Source organism: Hippocampus zosterae, chromosome 2, assembly GCF_025434085.1.
Source record: "Hippocampus zosterae strain Florida chromosome 2, ASM2543408v3, whole genome shotgun sequence".
NCBI classification, from domain to species: Eukaryota; Metazoa; Chordata; class Actinopteri; order Syngnathiformes; family Syngnathidae; genus Hippocampus; species Hippocampus zosterae.
Window position 1 is genome coordinate 33,973,925 of NC_067452.1, and position 26,669 is coordinate 34,000,593.

General features: G+C 42.2%; 1 protein-coding gene across 2 annotated transcripts in view; it reads right to left on the reverse strand.

Moving 5' to 3' along the window:
* Positions 1-26,669, reverse strand: part of nphp4 (nephronophthisis 4) — a 126,044-nt gene that overhangs the window by 11,296 nt on the left and 88,079 nt on the right. For both annotated transcript variants that reach the window (XM_052057341.1, XM_052057339.1), the window contains exons 16-24: positions 23,972-24,132; positions 23,079-23,247; positions 13,119-13,253; positions 8,465-8,649; positions 7,346-7,569; positions 5,355-5,544; positions 3,316-3,399; positions 576-732; positions 168-247 (exon numbers count right to left, since the gene is read on the reverse strand). In XM_052057341.1, coding sequence (XP_051913301.1) covers positions 168-247; positions 576-732; positions 3,316-3,399; positions 5,355-5,544; positions 7,346-7,569; positions 8,465-8,649; positions 13,119-13,253; positions 23,079-23,247; positions 23,972-24,132 — 1,385 coding nt within the window. The remainder of the gene's footprint in view (positions 1-167; positions 248-575; positions 733-3,315; positions 3,400-5,354; positions 5,545-7,345; positions 7,570-8,464; positions 8,650-13,118; positions 13,254-23,078; positions 23,248-23,971; positions 24,133-26,669) is intronic.

Here is a 26,669-nt window from a genome sequence, read left to right on the forward strand (position 1 = left end):
GGTACTCAGCTCATTACAAAGAATGCTAGAATAGCACTCTGCCTTTGAACAAAGGATGGTGCTGAAGCTATCACTTTAGTAATTAATCCCCCCCCCCCCCCCCCCCCGCTTACATTAGTGTGGGCTGAGATGTTTATATACTGTGGAAAAGTGAGTCATTCTCTCACCATCATTCGGGTCTGACAGATGACGTTTGGGTCACTGCAGCGTACAGAAATGTGAGTCTCGGCATCCGTGCCTCCGACGGCTTCACGTTCACGCGTTAAAAAGAAAGATCAGATTTAAAAACGGCATATTAGTGCACAAACGGATAAGCAGAAGCAGAATGAGAATAACCTTTGACCGTATTTTCCGCACTATAAGGCGCTTTAGAGTATGTAACGGAATCTAACGGATTGCAAATTTAAGGAAAAGGTCCTCAAAGTGCTGCCGTGAATTTTAAATGCATGACTGAAAATTGATTGAAAATTTCACAAGAACGTTTGTAAAGGGTTTCATAAGATGCAGTGACTTGAAAATTGCTACCGTAAACAGAAATACATTTGGAAGCGTGAAGGAGTGGAGATCTGTGCTACCAGAGAGGGTGTGCCAGGGCGGCAAGCGGATGGCCTTCTTGAGGAAACTGAGTTGCGGGTGGTAAAGTCGGAACGTCTGATTGACAGTGTGAGGCGATGGCTCCACGATCACCTGGCAGATGGCGATGGGGTCACCGTTTTCTGCTTTGAAAGAAACCTGGAGATAGATCGTCAAGTAAGTTCGCTCGAATTATTTGGTTGATTTCAGTACATACTGTACATTCATACTTGCACATTTTGGGGTATTGAATCTCAAAACTGACAGGATTGATTTAATGCCAAACCGCAGCTGTGCAAATAACTGATGGATCAGCTTCGCAGGCCTGTGCTGACCATATGCGGTCATGGCGATGTTCTGACTAATAGTGGCACCAAAGCTTGGCATCCTGTCTGACCTTGTTCACCTCGACAGGAGTCTCGTTTGTTTTTCTTCGCATGGTGGAGCAATTCTGACACCACAAGACAAATGGCAACACGCCCATTGGAAGCTGGGTCATTATTTCATGAAACGGGGCAAATGAGACCGGGTTGTGTACTCAACACAAATAACTCCCCATTCATTCATTTTAGAGTTATTTTCAAGATCCTCCTCTTTGTTTTCAAATCTCTAAATAATCTCGCGCCACCTTACATCTCTGAGCTCATCTGCCCCTACACACCTGCCCGGCGCCTCAGGTCTGTGGACCAGACATAATTGGAAGTACCAAGAACTAAACTGAGGCTCAGAGGGGATCGAGCCTTTTCTGTTGCTGGTCCCTCTCTCTGGAATGACCTCCCACTGAACATTCGGCAAGCCTCCTCGCTGCCCATCTTTAAAGCCCTCCTCAAAACCCACTTGTATTCTTTGGCGTTCGACTCAGCATGATTTTACTGCTTGGTGCTTTCTACCGCCTTTATTACCATTTCGTCTTACTGTTTCGTCGTACCATTTCGTCTTACTGTTTATTGTGTATGTACAGCACTTTGTATGCAGAGATGGCTGTTTGAAAGTGCTCTATAAATACTCTTGACTTTACTTGACTTGAACTTATGATGACTGCATCTCCATTTTTTCATACTGCTTTTCTGATTCAGTGTCATTGGTAAACTGGAGTCTTTACCAATTGAGAAGCCACGAGAAGCGGTGTACACATTGAAATCGTCACCATTCAATCCCCCGGTACATTAGAGACAAACAACCACACACACTCCCGTATATAAACAATCAATGACCCTGACGTGAATGTTTTGGGAATGAGGGAGTAAGCCTGATTCATTGTCCAGGTGCTACGATGGCTTGAGGATGGAACTTGCGTGGAATTTTATGTTGATGTCAGAAGTTGCATCCAACAGGTGAGAGGCCGGTGGAGTGATTTCAGAGTGCCAACAGCAATAGAACGATCAAAGGGAAACGCCTGCATGTTACTTCCTGGTTCGCTGCCACCAAATCACACCAAAATAAAGGCTCGCTCGCACCGGGATGAGGTTGTCCTTGAGCGCTCTCCCACTAAGAAAACCAAGTGCAGTGTGAAAACGCCTTCGCTGCCTAGTGACTGCAATAATATTGGAGCCCCGCCCCTCCAATCCCCCCCAGAAAAAAGAAAGAAAAAAAAAGAATAAATCACTGCACTGTAACCCGCATTATTGTAATTACTATATAACCTATTCCAAAGTTATTCCAAAATAACAATTTTGAATGAAACAAACAACGCAAATAATACATATGCATAAAATAAAATGAATCAAAAAACATTTTTTTTAAAACAAAGTCAACGGAATACAGATTTGCAAAAAAAGCAACTTGTCCTCATCTAAAAAAGAAAGAAAAAAAAGAATAAATCACTGCACTGTAACCCGCATTATTGTTATTCATATATAACCTATTCCTAGTCATTCCAAAATATCAATTTTGAATGAAACAAACAACGCAAATAATACATATACCATATGCATAAAATAAAATGAATTAAAAAACATTTTTAAAAAAAACAAAGTCAACGGAATACAGATTTGCAAAAAAAGCAATTTGTCCTCATCTATTCTATTGTACTTTCTTCTTTGAGACATGTTTGCCGATTAGCACGTCAGGTGACGTTGGAGTCTGTAAGCGTTTAACATCGAATGAAATCTGTTCCCATGCCTCATGAGAGCAGCATAAAATACAAATTCCAAGTGCAATCTCCTGTAGCAGAAATAATCTTTGCTGACAGCAGTAATATGATGCGGCTGTGGAGTAAATTACATCACAGGAAGATTTTTTAAAAAAAAAGCACATGGTCTTATCACAAGTTCATCCAATAGAAATGTACTAAATTGACATTGTTCCTCCCTTCTTACGTATTATTAACGGCGTGTGAAATGGAAAAGTAACTTTAGCCATACTTAGCGTGCATGCTTCATTTAACTCGATTAGCCAGACGTGTCAAACTGTCCTCCTTTTAGAGGCACTTTAACGCTTGAGCCTGACATTTCCAGTTGGAGATAAAGAAAAAAAAATTGAAAAAGTTCAGTAAGATAAACAAGATAAATGTGATTCCCAGCGTATAATTTTGCTCGACACCCTCACTTGTCTGGCTAGTGTAACTTTGGAAATAGTTGGCACTTCAAAGCGGCGGCGGCGGAGAAGGGTAGGAAGGCGGAGGCTATACACACGGCAAGAAGTTCCGTCTTAAGAATTCTTGCAGCTGAGAAGAAAATCAGATAGGAGGTAAACATGATCCTCCACAGCGAGATCTCCAGCACAATGACGCAAACGCCTTACCTTGACGGTTTTGGCAGGAACGATATTGGACGGAATCTTCTTAGCCGCATTCGAACTTTTGCTTGGAGGTAGAAAGCTCGGCCCCTGTGAGGATATGATAAGACACAGAATGCTTATCAAAATTGATCATCTGTCAAGCCCGGACGAGAACGACTGCGTCGGATATCTTATATTTTGCACCTCAAGTCAGAAATAAATAAATTAACAAACGCAAACGATCACAACCAACAGATGAAAGCATGAGGATGTAATTAATAGGACAGTTTGTCCTTTTGGCATCAAGTATTGAGTGTCAGTCCCTGTTTACAAGCTAGTGCCGGCTGCGACATCAGCAGTGGTTAAAATTTATTTAGGTGTAGTGACATATGAGCACCTTTCAGTTACACTGCCCATCTTCCGCTAGGTTCTCACATAAAAAAACCCAAAGGGCAAAATCAAACGAGGCGCAATAGGAATTACGCTTGCACGACTCAATACAAAAGCGGGACATGAAAAACGACCTTGAAAATATTGATCGGTTTTGAGTCACCTCTCACAGGGGGTATTTGTTTTAAAGAGGCCATCATCATGCTATTTCAAGATTTCCACAGTTAACGATATATCGGATGAAATATTACCTTTGGCATAACGGCTATTACATTTCCTCTGAAATATGAGTTATTTTGATGGCTATTTTTTTTAACCTGAAAGTCAAAACGTCTGGTTCACTAAAACCCCACACGGCTGCCGCTCCCCTTTTCATGACTTCGACCTAAAGCCTGGCTTGCTGCCTGTACCATCCACGAAAATGAAACATTGTTATCAAAAGGACGAATCGTGCCACTTTTCCCCAAACCCACGCAAATCCGCACGTCCTACGTAGCCATGCACTGAAAAAGTTGTTGTCCAACGGGCTGTCGTTTGCCGAAACGGTGACATGAATAAAAAAAAAAATCCGGTGTTATAAAATGACATGCAAATCATAAGTAAATAAATAATGAAAACTCTGGTGGCCCGGTAGTTGAGTGGTTAGCGCATCGACTTCACAGTGCAGTGGTACCAGGTTTGATTCCAGCTCCGGCCTTCCAGGGTGGAGTTTGCATGTTCTCCTCATGACTGCGTGGGTTTTCTCCGGGTACTCTGGTTTCCTCCCACATTCCAAAAACATGCATGGCAGGCTGACTGAACACTAAATCAGGGGTGTCAAACTCATTTTTGTCACGGGCCACATTGTAGTTTCCCTTGGAGGACCATTATGAATTTTAGGAATTCCATATAAATATTACATACACAGGGCACAACAAATTGATGGATAACTAGTTTTAAAATCAGAAGTCAAGAATAATGACTGTTATTGTGGACTACATATTCATTCATTCATCTTCCGAGCCGCTTGATCCTCACTAGGGTCGCGGGGGGTCCTGGTGCCTATCCCAGCCGTCTTGGGGCAGTAGGCGGGGGCACACCCTGAACCGGTTGCCAGCCAATCGCAGGGCACACAGAAATGAACAACCATTCGCACTCACAGTCACACCTAGGGACAATTTAGAATGTTCAATCAGCCTGCCACACATGTTTTTGGAATGTGGGAGGAAACCGGAGCACCCGGAGAAAACACACGCAGGCCCGGGGAGAACATGCAAACTCCACACAGGGAAGCCGGAGCTGGAATCGAACCCGGTACCTCTGCACCGTGAAGCCGATGTGCTAACCACTGGACTACCGGGCCGCTGGATTACATATGACAATTTGAAATTTTGGTTCAGACTTTAGCAAGCATCATGGAACTTGACATGGTTCATTTTCTTTCGCGGGCCACATAAAATGATGTGGCGGGCCAGATCTGGCCACCGGGCCTTGACTTTGACACCAGTGCTCTAAATTGTGCGAGTGTGAGCGCGGATGGTTGTTCGCTTCTGTGTGCCCTGCGATTGGCTGGCAACCGGTTCAGGGTGTCCCCTGCCTACTGCTCGAAGACAGCTGGGATAGGATCCAACAACCCCCGCAAACCTAGTAAAGACAAAGCGGTTCAGAAAATGGATGAAATCTCTCAACTTTACCTGAGGAGTCATGTTGTGGTCACACAGGAAGCTCTGGTATTTGAGTGGGATATGAACGGTCTCCTTAGGTCGCAGGTAAACCTTTGGCCCAGGAGCTCCTTCCTCCTCGTGAAACATGTCCTCCTCCAGCGAAGTGGGTGTTTTGGTCAGTTCTTTAAAGTACTGCCACTCTTTTGTGTTGGTGATGACACTGGATGGAGAGTATATCGCACACAAGTGACATTAAAAACATGAGCTTTTGTTTCATTGAGGAACCGACTGTTGCAATTGTCAAAACTTCCATAAAATAGATTCATTAGCCCCCCTAAATAAATCTAGAGTTTACAGACCAAGAATTAACGGACCCCAACATGAAAACATTTCTAACTGTTGGAAGAACAAATCTCAGAAAATAATAATAATAAAGAACGTCAAGGAGCAATAGCTTATAAGAAGACAGATGCAAAGATGGATGAGTCGCACTTAGACTCGGTAAACCTGATGCTTGGGCTAATGCCATAATGAATCATCCGTGGCGCTCTCCAGCATTTGTTGATCAATGTGATGTATGTTAATCCAAAACTCGGGCATGAGCTGAATCCCGAACGGGCGAGTTTGTGTGTACAGATTAACAATAACGCAAAGGAAAATAAACAAAGCAAGATACAAAGCTCGGGTGATCCAGGAATCATAATGACTGCAATACAGGGGACTATATTAAACAGTACTCAGCATTTCATCAGCATTATTCTTGCGCTGCCCCCATGGTGAACTGGATACGATTCTCGTTAAACGGCTCTTTGTTTCCAGAACGACATTTAGCAAACTGCATGAAGTAATCTGCACAAGCAAACTTGTCATCAAATGCAAGTGTGAAGCCCATTCAGTCATATTGGAAAATAACACAAAGTGGAAGTCTGCCTTTGAATGTACTGGCGTACAAATAGTTTTTTTAATTGTTTTTGTTTTTTAATTGGACTTGCCGTTAGGGGTTTTAGTCGTTAGAACAGAAGCGGGCAGCTACAAGCGTGCCCCCACAGTACTGTACATTTTTTATTTTTTTTGGGTGAGGCTTTGCAAAGCTCTTTGGGTGGTCACTGTTGATATATAGTGCACTCCATTATCATTTTCATCAAACGGGATTTTAATTTTTAGTCCGGCATCCTGTTTTTGATGCCGCTATCAGCCAGTACATTGTCATGGGTGAAGAGCAAATCATAATTTTCAAACTGTACAGTCGACGGGCAACGCACTGTATTTTTCAATGACAAATTGGTGGAATTTTAAATGGAAGCTTAATCTCCGCACAGCTTTAACTTTTTTTTTTTTAAATATATGATTAACTTTTTTTTAGCAGCATGTTCAGTTTTAATTTGTATAATTTTGAGGGATAGTTATCGAATTTTTAAGTAGATTTATTTAAGAATAGTATTGTATCCCATCAGTTTCAATCAAATTTTATCTTTAAAAATATTTTGTTTTAGTCTCAGAAATAAATTGTAGGATTAAATTGTAGTCCTCTTTGGTGTGCTTTTCATCCCCTTTTGCAATTTAGCTTGAAATGCTTGTATTCATTTGGGGTTTTTTTCTCAAAATCATGTGTCATGATGCTAGTTTACAGACCTCTGCAGAAGTGATATTTTGTTTTCAGTGGTACAGAACATTTAGTCTGTTGACAAAAGCTACTCTTGAATCACAAAAAAATAAATACTTTTTTTTTTACTTTTATGTTTCACTTTTTCACAATTGAAAGAGTCGATGCAACTTTGAATCTAAAGTACAATATTTCCTTTCCTTCACCACCTATGGGGAACACATCCACAAAGTGTGAACATGTTTTCATTTCAGGGCAAAGCTTTTTACACTGTCAGTGTACCGGGAGTTCACACTCCAAGCACATACTACACGGGTAACACATGCTCACAGTCGGCGTGCTGCATTTGGGACACAAAGTTGGCTGCATTTTCTCTGTCAGCGAAAAAAAAACCCAAATGTAAATGATGGAACCTCACCTGAGCTCAGGATCATTGCTGTGGATGGTGACTGTCTGAGGAGTGTTGAAAGGGTTTTTTAGCGCAAATTCCATGTACTCAGCAGAGCCGAGGCTGGCAAAGAGTTGATGCGAGGTGGTGATGGCGTGGCAAAGCATGTTGCTGATCCCCTCAGCCTTGTTCAGATCTTGAAAGAAGGGGGCCCAGGAAGGTTCTTTGGTCAAAGGAACTTCTTTAGCCCCATCCTAACACCAAAACAGTAATTATAAAAGCAGAAGAAAAATAAATAGGACATTAAAGTTATTCTTCTATAGATCAGTATTACCTGCCAATTCAATATCAAATGATAAGACTGTGTTCATTGTTTTGAAAAAGAAAAAAAAGCAAACAAAAACATGCTATCGTAGCAAATGGCTATTGTTAATTTTTCATGACACTGTTTGGACCAACTGTAAATTTCTGACAGCCAGAACTTTACCCTACAGGCAGTACCGTGCTGTACTATATGTAAATAATGTAACAAGCGATGAATTGTAATTTATTGGCACTCTAAATCTAGAGTGAATGCGAACATTTTTTTTTTGAAACCTAAACAAGAAATGAATTGAGATTCATCACTTGGAGTGACTAAATCAAATCAGTAAATACAAAAAAAAATGATAATAATTGTCTTTTTGAATAAAACCAATTGGCGTATTTAGCGTAATGATCTAAAATATCGTGCTTTTTAGTGAAGCTGAAGGAACTAGCTCAGCAAAAGTTATTATTTTGCAAGTAATTAGCACAGAGGGCCGTGTGAAATAAAAAGCGCCGGCATTTAGCATGTGCACCCGCGGGTGAAAGAACAAGCTGTACCTACAGACGGAGGAACAATTAAAAGCGACTTGTACAATCGCTGAAGCACAGGAGCTTTGAAGGGCGTGCCACCGTGACAATGGTAAAGAAAAAAAAAATGGCAGTCTCCCCGAACACATGCCCCACATCTGCATGAAACCTCCTTAGTGAGTACTTGTAAGACAGAAGCAAAACTCTTTCTTTACCTCGTGACTATTTAAGTGACAACAAACACAGATCTTCCATTATGGAGCAGTCAGCTCCAACGGACTTTAGGCACACTCTCAAAATGCGGCGTGACCTCACCGTGAAACAAGTCGTTTGACAAGCTTCCTTTTGGTGCACAGCGGCCATACACTCCAGCTTGCGATGGCCATTGTCGGGCTTGTTTTTTCCCCCTGACAAGATGGTGGCGTTGTTGAGCCTAAAGCTGTACGCCGGCCGGTGTTTCTCTTGTACCTGCAATCTCTGCGCCTGTGCGGTGTTCTTTGCTACGAAGGAGAAACCATATGCAAGCATGAAATATATTGACTGAAGAGAATACATTCTAATCACTTTGTTGTTCCCACCATATGTTTGAAAAAGCTCGCCAAATGGGAGTGAGGCGCAAAAAATTCCGAAAGTATTTTTGGAGCGCAAAAAAACCCGACAGCTTGTGCACAGGCATGAGTCGAGTCAAACAACTGGCAGGACTACAACTGGGCCGGAACCCCTCCTGGTGGCACTACATCCACACCCTCCTCAGCTCCTTTGTTTGTTTGTTTAGTGAACATAAAACATATACAGTAATAATTTGACAGAAAATAAGGTAGATAAAAAAGTAAAAAGAAAGAAATCAGTCTTCATTCAACACAGTTATTATGTTCAAGGGAGTAGGATGAAGTAAAAAAACTTATCTAGTCCTACCCCGTTATGTGTTTATATCTACTAAATCATTTTTATATCAATCAGAAAAGAAAAAGTAAGAAGAAGTCTCCATTAAGGCTCTTAACCGTGATATTTTCACAACTTTTGGTTTGTATCGGGATTATATACATCCTCACCCTGGCACTCTTGCGTCAACTTTCTCTTGTATTCATAATGGATATTTCAATACCTTTCTCTATTTATCAACTTAGTTCTGATTTATCATTATATTTAATGTTTAGAATTTATTATTTTAACTCTGATTGATGTAGGTTGTTTGTACTATTTTTTTGAATTTGTTTTTGTTTTTCCGAAAAAGCGCCAAACCCTGCTTCCACTTTAAGAGGAAGTGCCTAATTATTGGCAGGGTTCATGCAAATCATCCATGTTGCTGTTAGAAATAAATAAAAAAACTCTGACAAGAGCATTTCTTAATCCTGCACTTTCCACAGTACTCCAACATGGCCAAAGTTGAAACAGGGGACGAATGAAATCATTGCCACTTCGCATTGCATCTTTTTAGCTTCAGTACATAGAAAAAGTGTGAAGCTGTAAAAAAAAAAAAAGTGAACTGGGGGTTTAGCCAAAGTATGGCAGCTCATCATATTTAAGAAAAGATTCAAATCCAGCACGTTTTGACCGCTTATACTGTTCAGGATTGTGGGGAAGCTGGATTCTAGCCTCACTAACTGGGGAGGGGGGGGAGACACATCTTGGATTGGTTGGCAGTTAATTACAGGTAACATACACACTGGTAAAAACTGGCAATGAACACAAAAAAGGAGCGGCAGAAACAAGGCGTGATTCATGGAGAACAGAGGCTGTGAAAAAAAAATCCAGAGACGTGGACATGAATCTCATTTAAACCTGTGAAAAAGATCAAGCGCACCTTTTTTTGGAAAATACCTTACACCAGCAGATGTGTCGTCGGCCAGTGGCAATGTGCAGACCGACGGCAGTTTAAAGAATGACATCAAAATAATGTACGGATGCCGTGAAATAGTATTTGCCCCCTTTGTGATTTCTGTGTTCTTTGCACACAAAGGTTTCAGTCCATAGAACCAATTCTAATATCATGCAGAGACAACTCAAGGAAATACTAAATGCAGTTTCGAAACGCTAATTTGATTTATCAAGGCGCAAAATTGCCCCCTGAACATAATAATGGGTTGTGCCAACCTTGGCAGCAATAACTGAAATCAAGCGTTTGCGATAATTAGTGATGAGTCTTTCACATCCCTTGTGGAGGACTTTTGGCCCACTTTTCCTAATAGCTTCAACTTCGCCATGTTGGAGTGTTTTCGAGCATGAACTGCCCGTTTAAGGTCACACCACAGCATCTCAATTGGATTCAAATCCAGACAAATCCAGCATTCTAAAACGTATTTGTAGACTTACACTGCCGATCCGATGAAATGCCAAAAATATTTCGGTTAAATTTCTCTGTGCAGCCACGCAAAGTGGTTGGTCACCCTGCTTTATTGAACTCATGAATACTGGCCAGGGGGTGATTGGTAAAGAAAAGAGGAAGAAAAAGATTGTGACAATTTAAATACATGTTTTTTGGAAGTCTCTTTTATTGTTGTATTATTGTATGCATGCATCCAAACTTCAAGTACAATTTGATGTCACACCTTGCCTGAGCATATGACTTCCAACACACTCTGAAATGGTCTACATGAAAAAGTGCTAAAGAGCACTTTCAACAGGGAATGCTCACAGATTTTGGGTTTGCTCCACCCAAAGTTGTGCACCTTTTCCCCTTCTTACGTCCGTGAGACAATATAGCCCGAAGAGGTGGAATCAGTTCCACACTGGCTGCATTAAAGTTAGCTGTGTGTGCCGCTACAGTCAGTGAGCTAGGTTCAAATCCCAGAGGGAGTAAAACTGTCTGAGACTAATTGGCCACAATCCAGACAAACAGCAGCAAAGAAAAGTTAGCAAGGAGTTGGAGAGAAAGCTTTGAGCAAGATTTTTTCCATGCAGTACAAACATGTCTGAGTCGATAAGAAATTGGCACCGCTCTGAAGATAAGGTAGCCGCGACACGATATGGAACACAATCTAGAATAAGACATATGCATATACATATACATATACCGTATTTTCCGGATTATAAATCACATTTTTTCATAGTTTGGCTGGGGGTGCAATTTATACTCTGCAGTGATTTATGTGTGATTTTATTGTATATTTGATTATATGTTATTTTCACATTAAACCACAAGAGGGCGCTCTAGGCTTGTGTTGATAAATCGACGATAATGATTTGGTAAACTTGTGAGCATGTTCTCTATGCTATAGTTATCTATATAGCCCATAATATGTTATGTGAACATAGCAGGCATGTTCTCAGTTCGATGTTTATGCGTTATGGAACATTAGCATATCATACACTTATTCAGCCTGTTGTTGTCTGTTTTATTTTTATTTTAAATTACCTTTCAAGATGACATGTCTGTTCTTGTGCTTGGATTTTATCAAATAAATTTCCCTCCAAAAATGGGACTCCAGTGCGACTTATGTTTTTTTCATCTGCGATTTATAATCCGGAAAATACGGTACAGTATAGGAAATCATTGACCATAAAATACGTCGTTTTAAATAAGTGTCCCGGGGAATGGTGACGATATATAATTATTTTCAGAGGTAAGTAGAGTAGTCCCAAAACGTATTTAAGCTTCATCATTGTTACTTTACAATAATAGAACCGGGGTAAAGGCCCTCACACCAACATCTGGCACTTGTCAAAATGCCACTGAACTGAGCAAACATGTGAGAACTCAACATAGACAAATTGCACTGTCATGGATGACATTGCCCAATTTTATTTGTATCCTATGAAAAGAATGTACACTTTCTGTAAAGAGTTTTCAACATGTCGCTGCAAGCGGCCCTGCATGAGATCTAAAAATAGAAACAGAAATAACATAACACTAACATTTGTGCCGCGTAGTGAAGCCTCCAGCTATTTCATACCTGACATGTATATTTTACATCATATGGTTCTAACGTCATGTCTCTGTTCAGAAAAGAACTCACAGAATATGGAGTTCGATAAATACCCTACTCGTGCTTTTTACAGATCAGAAACATGAACTTTTTATCCGCAGCTCGTCAAAGAAGCAAGGATTTAAAGCATGTCCAAAATTGAACGACTGTGTTTATAAGCATAACTTGGACTTTGAGCCAGCGAGTGCCTTTGGGTGGAATCTAAACTTCACATGCCCTAAATGCTATTTGTGTATTTTATAATAAGCAGTTGCTCCGATACGAGAGAAGCTCATACTACCAGAGACAAATTTTCTTGAGTGTTTTGACATACTATAATCTAAATTATTGGAATGTAATATTTGAAAATATCTATTGAAATTGAGTTCCCTTTTTTTCTTTCCACTTTTGGGGACCTTGCAGACGAGACATCCTTTAATTTCTCAACAAAATAATGTATGCATCTTCAGAGAAACATTTTGTCAAAAGCAGCAATTGCCGGGGCATCATTTCATGCTAATCCATACTTCGCTGAAGTCTGAGCCCCGCTAAGTGCCTTTAAAGTTTGTGTGAGTGTTCATTTTCGACTTTCCACTAGGCATTATCACATGCTACATCCTTGACTAGCCATTGCTTGTTTAAGTGAGAGGAAAAAGTGGTTTCCTCGCCGTTGTGCATTTGCTCGGGCTCGACATACACACACCGTCACATACACACTCCGACGCCCGCGCGCATGCATGCACACACGCGTACACACACAAGCACACACACACACACACACACACACATACACACACAGCAAGCTTGTGGCTCACCACCCGAGAAGCTTCTGCAGGCTCAATTAGGCTGAAAATGGAGTGGGTCAGTGATGGAGCCAACAGCCACAATGTGGAATTGATCCGGTTGGCTTGATCAAGGCAGTCAGTAGTCCGGCAGTGAAAGACACTGATTGCTAATTGCTAAGATACACCCACACAAAGGCACTTCGATATATGTTGAAAGGTAAAGCGGATGCGCCAGAGCACAACACAAACTGTCGGCTGCGGTTGAAAGTGCTCACTTACCATTAATTTGGAGAATATTCCTGGTGGACAAGCTCCCCCCTGCGAAGCCGCCAGTGACTTCACGGGGGATGATGATGTAAGAATGAGACTGCATGCGGTCTGCTGTCCTTCTCCTACTCAAATCTGCTTGGGACCCTTTAAAGACGAGAGACCATTTCAAGTTGGATATTCAAAGTCGTGTCGTATAATACCTCAAAGAGTGAATCAACATGAGAAGGTCAAAGAGAAGTTTAAACAGACTTTTTATTTCATTCGAAAGGGCAAATGTTTATCGAGCAGTCATTGAGCACTGACCCCAAACGCTCGAACAAAATTAGCCTTGTAGACTGAGGGCATGCAGTAGCAAATCAAACGTGTCTTAATAAAATAGAGTCAATTGAAAGTGAAACCCTTTTTTGAAGGCCATCAATGGATTTTCTTTTTCTTAAGCTACAATTGGTGTTGCACCTTTGCTGAAAGCGGGGGGTGGGGGGGATAACAGTTAAGCTTTTGAGTGTAACAATGACACACATACACCCGTCTGCTTTTGACAAATTCGAGTACAAACAGATATGAACAAAATCTTACAAAAACAGTAGTAGGATTGGCACACAGGCTCCTCCGTGTATATAAAAAGGTCATTCGAATGCCCCTTCCAAAATTAGAATTGCTGTTCCTCCAAGGATCAAATGATGAAATACATCACAACAGATAAACAACATAACCACCATACCCTATTTTTCACACTAAAAAGTGGGGCTAAATGTGTTCAATTTTCCCAAAAGCTGACATTGCGCCCTTTAGTCCGATGCGCCTTATATAGGGAGTTACAGTCTCTTTATATTCCCCATTGAGTTGTTTCTCTGTTAATGTTCCTATGGCATCTGGTGATTATTCGCAGGAAGTAATTGTAACCTAAAAGGGTTTTGCCCAACACTAATCGACATGTGCATTTGACAATGCACACTCAAACAGACACCGACCTTGTGATCCCTGCACAACTATTATGACAAGAAGATGATACCAAAAGAGTTAACTTCTGACTAAACGAAGGAAGAAGGAAACAAGCAAGACTTCTAAGAAAATTTAGCCCTTTGTGGATGTGAGCCCACAAGGTTTGTATGCCTTTTTGTTGAATCAATTGCCTTCAGAACATTTGTCATTGATTTGTTTTGTAATGCCATTTGTCTTTTTTGTATCATGTCCGTGTTTGTGACCAGTTCTGCATGGCTTTGCTGTAAAAAAATAAAGCTGTCATGTATTATATTCCCTCGATCTCAGTGCCATCTAGTAGAGGCATAGTGCAACCGCAGCCATTATTGTCATTTCTATTCTATGCACCTTATAATGCAGTGTGCTCTACATATGAAAACAGTTTTGAAATAGGCCATTCTTTGAAGGTGTACCTTATAATCCGAAGCGCCTTATAGTGCAGAAAATACGGTAATTGAAAATGCAAAGATATGATTTGGCTTCTTAACTTGACATGGCTTGTTATTCCGTCAGTGACTCAAGAGGACAAATGCAGGACACAAAATTGTTCCCATACTTTGAAATACTGTCGCAGAGCAAATTTGGTTGATGACTCAAATTATGTTTTTGTTTGTTTAGTTTTCACTTGAAACAAACATTTTTTCCATCAGCTAGCTTTATTTACGGAATCCTTTCCATTTAGTCAAAATGAACACACACTGAAGGAACAATCTTGGCTGACAACACCCACGTTCGGATCGATACCATGGTGACAAGCCTGGCGGGGTTACAGGAATTGACATCTTTGACTGACAAGAGAAGTCGAAATGGAGAGAGCTGATAACATGACGACTCTCATTTTGATTGATGTTTAATAACCTCCGAGTACCATTTCCACAGCAGAGCAAAGCCAGGATGTTTGAGATGAACTGAATCTTACCTCCACGAGGTAGCATCATCACAGCTTCTGTTTTGAAAATACATTTACATTGTAAAAATGTCTCAGACATCGTCAGTCCTTCAGACATGTATCCTGAACCTGATGACGTTTTTAAGACATAAAAATATAAGTTTCGACTCCAGGGTGGTGAGTGAGTAAATGAGTCATAGGTTTATCTTGCAACATCAGAAGTTCCTTAACGCGAGATCATAACATGCGGGTGGGGTGGGGGGGGGGGGGGGGGGTCTTTTATGAACAGAATTTTGACATAAAACACTATTTAGAGTGCGTCAGAAAAAAATTGCAGGACTTCTCTCACAACAGCTATTTTTCAAAGCCAAACCATACATTTCCCCCTTCACTTTGCGCCAGCGGGTCTTCAAAGAGTTCCTGCCACCTTTGCTTCATTTAGCGCATTAGATGAGGCAGGATAATTTGTGGCCGCTTCACCATGACAACACGCCTGCTCACAATGATCTGACCATCCCACTGAGCTGCCAGGTCATCAAGGGCAACTGTTTTATATTTATATACTCTTTTGTGACGCCAGTCCTGGAACCTTTCTGACGTCCCAAGGCAAATGTTTGGAGTCAGTATACCTGCGGAAAGATCTAATTGCGTTTCAAGACCTGTTATACACAGGGCCACTTATACACAATGCCTCAATTAAATTCTTCACTTTGATGTGTCAAAACAAACCCAAGGGAGCTGCTTAATTGACGGAGAAGTTGCTTTATCGTTTTGCAAAGAGGTTCCACATATCACTTCAAGGACACATCCATCTAAAATACGGTGGCTGTGTCGGTTAAGAGGCTTCACCACCTCGAACTCGTGGCTAAGTGGGCATGTAGGAGTTGTTGGAAGGGGCATCAAAAGCATCCTCCAAATGTTTTAGAGGCAGACTCTCACAACAAACTGATAATGGGAAACATCTAAATGAATAATAGGAGCCTGGGGTTGCCATGAACACAGACGAGAGTTCTGTAGATTAATGGCCGAAGTGCCTGCCGTCTCAAAGCATCTCCTTCATCATCAATCAGCCGTTACTGCATTCCCACTCTGCACAATGTAATTGTTTGAAGTTCTATTTCCCCAAATACTTCTGTGAGGACATAACTTCTGCTTAAACATCTCCAATCCATAATAAAACCATCAAGGCGGACGCCTCGGCGACTCATTATAGGCCTTTCGGTTAATTCCTTTTGTGCATACGATTGTTTGGGTGATGGATGGAACTATGCAGGAAAGCCTGCACGGATGCAAAATGAAGAACATCAAGCACTATTTGCACACAATAAAACAAATGGCTTAATAATGAATCCAATTATAATCCTCCATTTAATCTTTTATATGTTCTAATTAACCATCAATCAACATCGAAGATTTAATAGTCACAACCAATAATGCCTCATCAAATAACCATCGAGTTGACATGGATGTCTACATCTGGGGTCACACAAATTCCTGAAGACCCCCACCCTCATTAAACCATGCACTCGGTCCAAGCCCGCAGTTCAGAGCATCAAGGTGTGGCCCAATGATGCTGCCTCCGTGACTCTGTGACTGCCAGTGCAGAAATTGATACATGTTCAGGGAAACAGCTGCTCAGGAAGGAGAAGTGAACCTGGAGGATTATTTTTAATCAGTCCTGGGCTTCATCTTAAAATGTGCAAATGATGTCTCCATCACCATGTACTCAAACCTGAAGACCTGACTGAATGCAGATGTGAGAACACTGCTGAATGCTTGCGGTGCTGCCCTCACAGAGAGTTGACTGTGGGCATCAGAAGGGCTAAATACTCCTCTGCTGAGAAAATCCTGGGCCACTTCCCCTCCATTGACCCTCAGAGCATATGCAAACACATTGAGTGCAGCACAGACTACAACACCAAGTATGAACAATGCTCAAAAATCCAAAAGCCCTCAACCAGTCGCTCATCCTGCGTTGAGGACCTCAACAACAACACTCTCTTCGTCAGACTCACACCACCCTCTGATGATGTCCCAGCAGATGTGAGGAAAACCCTTCAAATGATTAACCCCCAGCAATGCTTCCGGCCCAGACAATATCCCAGCAGATCTCCTGAAGAATTGTGCCCGCAAGTACACTGAGGTATAAACAGATATTTTGAACACCTGCCTATAGACTGCCTCTGTTATCCCCATCGTATCCAAGACCTGCACAGTGACAGTTCTGAGTGAGACCCAATAGCTTATATGCTAGTAGTCATGAAGTGCTTTGAGAATTGATCATGGCGCAGATGAAAAACTCAATCAGCGACAGTGTGGACTCTCACCAGTATACCTACATGATGAACTGACCATTGCATCTCATCAGTGCATCAGTCCACACAGCCCTCAACCACCTGGAAAGCAGGGTCTCCTGCCTCCGCCTGGTCTTCCTGGATTTCACCTCTGCCTTCAGCCCCATCATCCCACAGAACCTGACGCAAAAGATGAACATTCTCAAGTTGAGTCCACTGGGGAGCTGGGTTCTGGACTTCCTGACCAACAGACGAGCAGGATCCACATCATCATCTCCTCCTCCATTATCCAGAGCCTTGGATTCCCCTGGGGCTGTGTACTGAGTCCCCTCCTGTTCACACAACTGACCCATGACTGCTCTGTGAAATTCCAGAGCTCTCATGTAGTGAAATTTGTGGATAACACAGCTTTAGTCGGGCACATCATGAACAACAATAGGGGTGTTCATCTCTTCTCATGCGTAGCGAGTCTAGCGCTGTAGCGTTCACACATACCATTTTACATCGGTGCTGCCCCGCAAACGAGCATTTTTCTCCGGAGCAAATTTTTAAACCACCTCCTTGAGCAGGGTTAAATGTGCTCCGGTTTAAGCTGTTTTCAGGGGCTACACCGGTGTAACTTTGTACGTACGTGTGAACGCTCTATGGGGGCAGCCCCAGTGCTGCACCGGAGCAAAGGTTGCCGTGTGAACACCCTTAATGACTCCGAGTACAGAGAGGAGGTTCAACATCTGGTCCAAGGTGAACCAAGGTTAAATTTAGCTCCTTTCTAACATGTCAAGATCTTTGTCTCTTAATCAAGATGTACGGTATCACTTCAATAATTCTGCCAGTTATCAAGGGATTTGGTGGTATTTTGTGGCAGATTTGGGGTGTAACAGAAAACTCGTGAAAATAGACTAATATATATATTGTTGAAGGCTTTCTTCCAATATCAATTCTTGTTTAGTCCTTGTATTGTGATTTTCTTTGTTGCCAAAATAGTGGAATATCATATTAGTTACTCCACTGACTATTAGCACCCTGAAATAGTATTTGTGCTATGGAGAAAACACCCAAGTAAAGCTGTTCCTCTTCCTTGTGGAAAAGAGTAATGGGAACAAAATAGCAGGGGGCTGAACACTATCACATTTATTGATATTTTCACACTGTTGGATGACAATAATCGCATTGGGCGGCATCTCGCCGACCCACTCCACTTTGCACTGCTGGCAGTTCTTGAGGTGAAAGCCACAACCAACCAGCAATTTGCTGGCCCGAGAACAAATGGGAACAAGCACCGAGGGACTTTCAAAGTAGTCTGAAATAATCAATTTTTCCTGATTCCTGATTCCAGGCCACTGACCTTTCGGAATAAGCAGATTCTCCCCATCACTTCGGGGCTAAAAGCAAGGTTGATGGAGTGAAGCCTTTAGACCAAAGAAACCGCTTTTAATAAGTACGACATACTGTATGATTAGCCGTTCTGGGAAGTCCCAACCTAATTGTTAGGTAAATTCCAGTTATAATTTGTTTAACTGATGGCACCTTTCAGTGAGAGTCTCAGTGCTCTCAGCAGCTGCAGCACTCTCCCCAGGGCTTATCAGGCTGCTGCAGATATGTGATGTTTGGAGAAAGAGATATGTACTTTCTCTTTGCTATGTGTGAGTGTGACCGTATTCTTCCTGGTCTATTGCCAGAGCAAGATAAAGGCTATAAGATATGTTTCGAAAGCTAAATAAACTGATTTAACACGACAGATTGGTTACAGTGGCACAATGCCACATGTAGTTAACAGTTAGTAGTCCTGGGTTCAAATCTCAACTTTTTCGCACGTACGCTCTCCCTATACAATACTTGGGTGGGTTTTCTGTGGGTATTATGCCTTCCTCCGCTACCTGCCAACTTGCTTCGATTTCCCCGGAAATAAAATCTCAACTGCTGATCTCTTGTCTCGTCTGATCTCACTGTTCACATCTTGACAAAATTTGCCCCTCACTAGTCATCAGGAAGACTCTTATGGCTTCTGACATATCAATGATGTGTGTATGCTGATGGGTCAAATATAACTTTGCCCTAGATTCCCTTATAGAGTGGCAAATGGGAGAAAAAAACACTTCCTTGTGAACATCATTGATGATTATGATTTGAGATTTAGCGCTTGCAAGGCAGCCATCGAAGCAGAGGTGTAACGTGTCTCTAATCTATCACCTCCAAGGTCGCGTGGCTTCATCAGATAAAGACAATAAAGCAAAATAGATTACCTCTTGGTTGACCAGTCAATCAGTTTCATGGGAGAAGTGGGATTTTGTCATACTTTTTTTTAAAACTTGGGTTTTACTTCGTTTTTTGTACTTCATTCTTCACTAAAGCTTGCTGAAATTGAATTCATGAATAAGGCTGTCCTTGTATCCCACTGCCATTCATTGAATGACTCGTCAATCCAAATCTAACTTGAGGATAATTAAAAAGGACATCAATTGGCGGTACGGTTTTTCTTTTCATTTCACATGACAGGCGTACGTAAACTTTTTCAATTAAAAAAAATCTGATAAATAGAATAAGAACCTTTTTTTGTGCATGTTTGATTGAAACACACAGGACGGATGTGTCAAGGAGCGAGATGATGTGAGAGTACAAACAGTTCAAATTTAAACGAACTTCATACAGCTCACTTATTAGTCGAACTGCAGAATCGAGTCAAATCCAACAGGACTGTACTAAAAATGTCTTTACAAAGACAATCGTACACATTTCATGACAAATATCAATAAACGTGGGGATTTCCAACACAATTATAGTCCGTTATATAAATTACATCTAACCGGAACATAAATGTTGTCATAAAGCTATAATTTCATTTTATTTATTTATTTTGCCCAATGTTCAAAACTAAAAGCTATTGTCTATCCGGCTTCTCTCTGAAGATACAGCAAATAAATATCATAATTAACCGGTACTGTATATTGTCAGCAACAACCTCAGTAAATGAAGAAATAAATTGATTGATCGGTCGATAGATAGGTGATGCAGTGGTTAGCGCGTTGGCCTCACAGTGCAGAGGGGCCGGGTTCAATTCAAGCTCTGGCCTCCCTGTGTGGAGTTTGCACGTTCTCCACGGGCCTGTGTGGGTTTTCTCCGGGTAATCTGGTTTCCTCCCACATACCAAAAACATGCATGTAAGGCTGATTGAACACTCTTAAATTGTCCCTCGGTGTGAGTGCGAGCGTGGATTGTCATTTGTCTCTGTGTGCCCTGGGATAGGCTCAGCACCCTCCTCCCTTCCTGCGACACTTGTGAGGGTAAGCGGATCAGAAAATGGATGGATGGATAAATAAATGCTGGTGATAATTTCAAACAAATCTTTTGAATTGCACTCATCACTGTCACCCTCAACTGCCTCATACACGGCTAGAAATAAGGATGCACGCTCACATTAACTTGTTGCCGTGCCTTAGCTAGGAACACTGAAGTCATATACTCCACATTCACTTTTTTGCTGCAGTGGTCCTATTCTCGCCACCCTCAGTCTCCTCTCAGTTCCAAAGAGGTACTTTGTCAATACGGTATTGGTTGTCCTCCATTGTTGTTGATGTTTGCTAGGGTGTCCCTCCCGACAGACACAATGCGGGGTCGTTTTCACGGTATTTCCTAATGGAAAAGTGGTGATAGCTTGGCCTGCATGTGTTTTCTTTTAACACAGCCAGGGTGGATTTACTCATATTAGAATCACAAGGATCCACGAACAAAACTGAAAAATCACAGCGGACAGGTTCTCGCACAATATCGGTGGTCTGTTGCAGACTATTTCCATCCTCCAGCCTCATCACATAAGGCGCCCATGCTCCGCTAAACCTGTCTGTCTATACGTCTGCGTGGATGCATGAGCGCTCGCCTCCTCGACAGATGTGAGCGGTTTGATTTCCTCCTCGTCCAATCTCAGTCGGAGACTTCACACGGCACATCCATCTCAATCCGAGTGTCACTTTTCAACTTTCCGCAAGCTAATGAACGCCGTTCATATCCTTCTCAAAAGCCAGCCAGTTGTTGATTTGTGGCAACCTGACGGAAAGACAACCTCACTGTCTCGTCCCAGAAGTGCCGGAGAAAGGGAGGGAAGGCAAATAAATTAATAAATAAGAGGGAGAGAATGTTAGGAAAGAAGCAAACATGGGCGAAGAAACAAAGAAAAGTATTTGTGAATTCTTCTCTCTTTCTAATTGCGACTCTCCGACAAGCTGCCTGACGGATAACCGAGCGCTGATTGGAATTTACATGCAGACACAACCGTCCCCACCGCCCCCGCCCCCGCTCCCGCTCCACCACTTCTATCCAATAAGCCATTGCACTCTCAACCTGCTTTGAGTGATAAGCACAATGAGAAAGTGCTGGCATATTTAGAAGTGACAGTGGCACTCGGCAGTGCTTCTTAGGCAGGGTAGAATGATGCGTTGTTTATGGGAGGGAGTATCTTTCAGCAGTTGATGCAGAGGAAAGAGAAGATACTGTCAGCAGCCATTGCTGTGCGCAGGCCCAAAGTGAATGAGGACAACCAGAAATAGAGAGCACCCGAGCCAGATGGAATGGAACGATCACAGGAAAATACTGTACTCTCTCCGCGGCACAGTGTTTGCTTTTGTACACTTGAAGCAGAAGAAGCAGTCTTAAGGATTCCGCTGTCATTTTCTTACCATACACAATGAGAAAAGTAAACATTATTTGATGGTAAGGGGTATCGCCTGAATGCAAAAGTGGTTTGTACATTTTCAAGGGGGCAGAGGGAGATGAACTGTTCTGTTCATCTGAGATGATCAAAACTATTCTGTCAAAACGACTCTACACTTGTAAATATTGTAAAAAAAACAAACATATTTTGCATCTATAAAAGTGACAAAACACGCACACACAAAAAAAAGCTAATTTTGTTGTTATAAAACACACATATTGCACATACAAACGCAAGGGGGAAAACTGTCAATGACAAACAGCACAAAGAAACAAAATCAAAACTACTGCTAAAATATTCTTAACTTTCAACTTGCAGTCCTCATTTTTCAGCATGATGAGGAATGCGCAAACTCGAGCAGCGGATCTGAATGTCGATCATACAAATGTGTCAGCGTGTGTGCGGCTTTGACTTTAAAAAAAATGAACCAGTTAAAACGCAACGTGGAACTCATTGAAAAATTCCCAAACAGGAAATGTGATTTGATAGTGTAAAAGGAGACAAACGTAATACTCCCTGGATCCCCCCCCCCCCCAAAAAAACCTACTGTTTTAGCCACAGGGGTTAATTAACGAAGTTATGGCTTCTACTCTGAACTTTACGGTAAACAATGAAATCATTGCTACCCCAAATCAAATTTCTGTTATCATGATTGCTGTTGGGCGGCCCGGTAGTCCAGTGGTTAGCACGTCGGCTTCACAGTGCAGAGGTACCGGGTTCGATTCCAGCTGCGGCCTCCCTGTGTGGAGTTTGCATGTTCTCCCCGGGCCTGCGTGGGTTTTCTCCGGGTGCTCCGGTTTCCTCCCACATTCCAAAAACATGCGTGGCGGGCTGATTGAACACTCTAAATTGTCCCTAGGTGTGAGTGTGAGCGTGGATGGTTGTTCGTCTCTGTGTGCCCTGCGATTGGCTGGCAACCGATTCAGGGTGTCCCCCGCCTACTGCCCGAAGACAGCTGGGATAGGCTCCAGCACCCCCCGTGACCCTAGTGAGGATTAAGCGGCTCGGAAGATGAATGAATGAATGAATGAATGATTGCTGTTGTTGTTGTTGTTGTGTGTTGATCCGAGTGCAATTCACGTGTCGCTCAAAATACTTGCCAATGTTCCCAGTGCGGACATGCAGCCGACCCCTGACGACGGTGTTGACCGCCATGGCGTTGTTGGAGGCGTCGCCCGTCTGCAAGTTTTCCTCTCCCATATGGTCGGTTGTCAGAACCTCCACCTCATGGAGTGCTTGCACTGCCATTTTACCGTGCCGCAACATGTGCTGATGATGACGAAGCAGAAAAGGAGCATTGAAAATCCATTTTGTGTATTCAAACAAAAACACAGATTTGAGCTGAAGAGAACAATTATTAACTCAGATCAGCATATATTTATTATTACAATAGGGTTAGATTTTTGTGTATCATTTTACTGTGCATCTATTTTTACTTCTGTTGTGCCGTGCAGAGAAAAAGTATTCGCCCTCTTCTCAAATTCGTACAGTACTTTCTTAATTTTCCCCACATGCTCCTGTGGTATCACGTTTGTCTTTTCAACATGTCTTTATCAGAAAACAACTAAGTCATTTGGGCATAAGATGCTCATCTGGCACCATAGGAGACAAAAAAAAAAACGTTTGTTTTATAGTCGGGTGGAAAACAGAAACCAAAAAGGAATTAAATAATAATCTTAAATTTTTTATTGTTATTTATTTATTTGTTTGTTTATTTTACGTGGGTGCTTTATTCATCAAGATGTGAGTCTCGATAATGTCATGCTCGCACTGTTTAATTTACAAATCTGCAAATGCTGCATGAATCAATTGTGGATGCACTGCAATGTCATGATGGGGTGTGAAAACAGATAGCAAGTCTATCATAAATTATCCTCTATCGGCGGTAGTTAAAATGTCACATGAATTGGAATGAGAACTTCTTTCTGTCTGAGCCATAACCCGGTATTGGCTTTGCTCAGAAACAGAGAGTCCAATGCCCCGAGCGTATTACCTTGAGCTCAATGGCTGTTGAACCGATGAGCAGCAATGAGTCACTGTCCCAGATGTCAACATGCATGGTGTGAAGGGCCAGGTAGCGCAGGAACCATTGCTTCTCCCCTGGCTTGAGAAAACGGTCATCGACTCTGAACTGCACCTGCAGCCCAGGAGAATCTGCACAAACAAAGAGAATGGAGAGAGCTTAAATAACAGACAGCAAATACCAGTAAAGGACAGACGAGTGGAAAGTGGCATCATGTGCCATGAACGGCAAAGACGGGAAATGAATCCTTGAAGGATTTGAGAGCTGACAGTCCCCTGCAGTACCACGGCTTATTGTTAGTGGGCCCAGTTCATTGTTTTTAAACTTTTGTATATTCAGACTCGACCTCAGACTCAAGGGGGTACCTGATATGTTTGTAAGGTCCACTTATTACAGTATTAAGATCAAACAGACAGTAATTACTAGGCTCCATATATTTCATGCCACGATATTGTACTCGCGCAGCACTACCGCTCCCAGTCAGTCGTCTTGGATGGCACAGCTTATGACAACCGCTGGCAAGTATTACCAAAGACATTTTGTACAGTACGGTCTAAATGTGTTCAAAGCACATTGGATGGGCGAAACTGAAAATGATCAGATTCCCATCTGCCATTGGTGTGTCTGGAAGAGATTCCCAAACTAAATTTACTGTATTACCAAAACATTCCATTCAGTGGATGCAAACTGTCATACTCTGCATTCAGATTGATTATAATGCTGCAAGATCATGCCATATTTCTGTTTAAAAAAATATATCAGCAAGAATGGTTTGAGGATCATTACCACACGAATGTTCATGTCAATGATGCTATGCCATTTGTATGAGCAGCATCAAAACAATTTCTTTTTAACAGATCCGGAGCAAATTCATTCGCCGTCCATCTGCCAAACCATCCAGAAAGTCTCCACTTGGACCATTAATTCTCCCAGCATGCCATGAGCTTCCACCAATTGGGGAGCACGCAAGAGCTGAGCGCAAGATGGACAACGCACTGTGGGTGTTTTTGCTCATAAGCGGGAAAGGACTGAAAACATCGGACCCGCAGGGAGCGGTGCTGGATCGTATGTGTGTGTATGTGCACGTGGGTCGGCGGACTTGGAGCGAAACCCAGCAGAGTGACAACTCACCCTGCAGCACCACTACACAACCAGGATAGATTGTCTGATGTGTGCACAGCGGGTCAAGCAGCCAAAAAGTCATGCTGAGCAACAACAAGGTGCGTGTGTGTGCAGAGGTGCATGGTTCGATTGCGGCTCCAGCCTTCTACTGGAGTTTACATGTTGTCCCTGTGCCTGTGTGGGTTTTCTCCGGGTACTCCGGTTTCCTCCCACATTCCAAAAAAATGCGCGGCAGGATAATGGATCACTCAAAAATGTCCTGAGGTGTGAGTGTGAGCACGGATGGTTGTTTGTCAATGTGTGCCCTGTGATTGGGTGGCAACCAGTTCTGGATGTCCCCCGCCTACTACCCGAAGACATCTGAGATTCCAGCACGCCCTCATCCCATGAATCTTGGGAGGATAAGTGGATCAGAAAATGGATAGATGGAGGCCCCCCCATCCCACGAAACTTGGGAGGATAAGTGGATCAGAAAATGGATGGATGGATGGATGGATGGATAGATGGATAGATGGATAGATGGATAGATGGATAGATAGATAGATAGATAGATAGATAGATAGATAGATAGATAGATAGATAGATAGATAGATAGATAGATAGATAGATAGATAGATAGATAGATAGATAGATAGATAGATAGATAGATAGATTAGACCACAGGTGAAGTAGGAACGTAGATCAAGCGGTAAATTGAGAGCCTCAGCTCCTTCATCACCACGACAGAACGATACGGAGTCCGCATCACGGCAGATGCTGCACCGATCCGCCTGTCGAGTTCCCGCTCCGCCCTGCCCTCACTAGTGAACAAGCACCCAAGATACTTGAATTCCTAACACTTGGGACAGGATTTCATCCCTGACCTGGCGAGAGCATTCCACCCTTTACTGATTGAGGTGTAAGATGACAAAATATAAAATAAAAAACAATACTTTTGTTTCATTACATTCAAATCACTTGTTGGTCTGATTGCTGCACTAAAGTTTGCTTCCCTTCAGCTTGCCATACCTTGACTGACCGCCCCCAAAAACACATCCTCATACTTTGTGAGTGAACCCAAGTGGAACAAAATTGTGTTGTTGAGATTGACGCTAGATAATAAAAACGGGTTGGGTAACCTGCGACTGATGCCAATAAGGGTGAGTCATGTCAAGAGTTTCACAGGAACACAAACACAATCCCCGTCACCACAACTTGCAGCATCATGGAACACTGATGCATGTGTATGAGGCAACTTTTTTTTGGGAGGGGGGGGGGGAAACAAATCATCTGATGGCATTGGCTTGATGGATTGGAACAAGAAAGAACAAGAGAACAAAAAGATTGTACTGTGAAATTGGTTTTGTGACAAAAACATACATTTGGATTGATTTCAACAACAGCCACCATAGCTGGTTCAACTGTCAACTGACGAAATAGATTTTGTTGTGATGCATAATATAGACACTGAAAGGAATAAAGTGAAACTGCAACTTAATGAAGAGCAACAACTAAACACATTTTGGCCGTGACTCCGTTTTTGTTTTTTGTTTTTTTTACTCCAGCT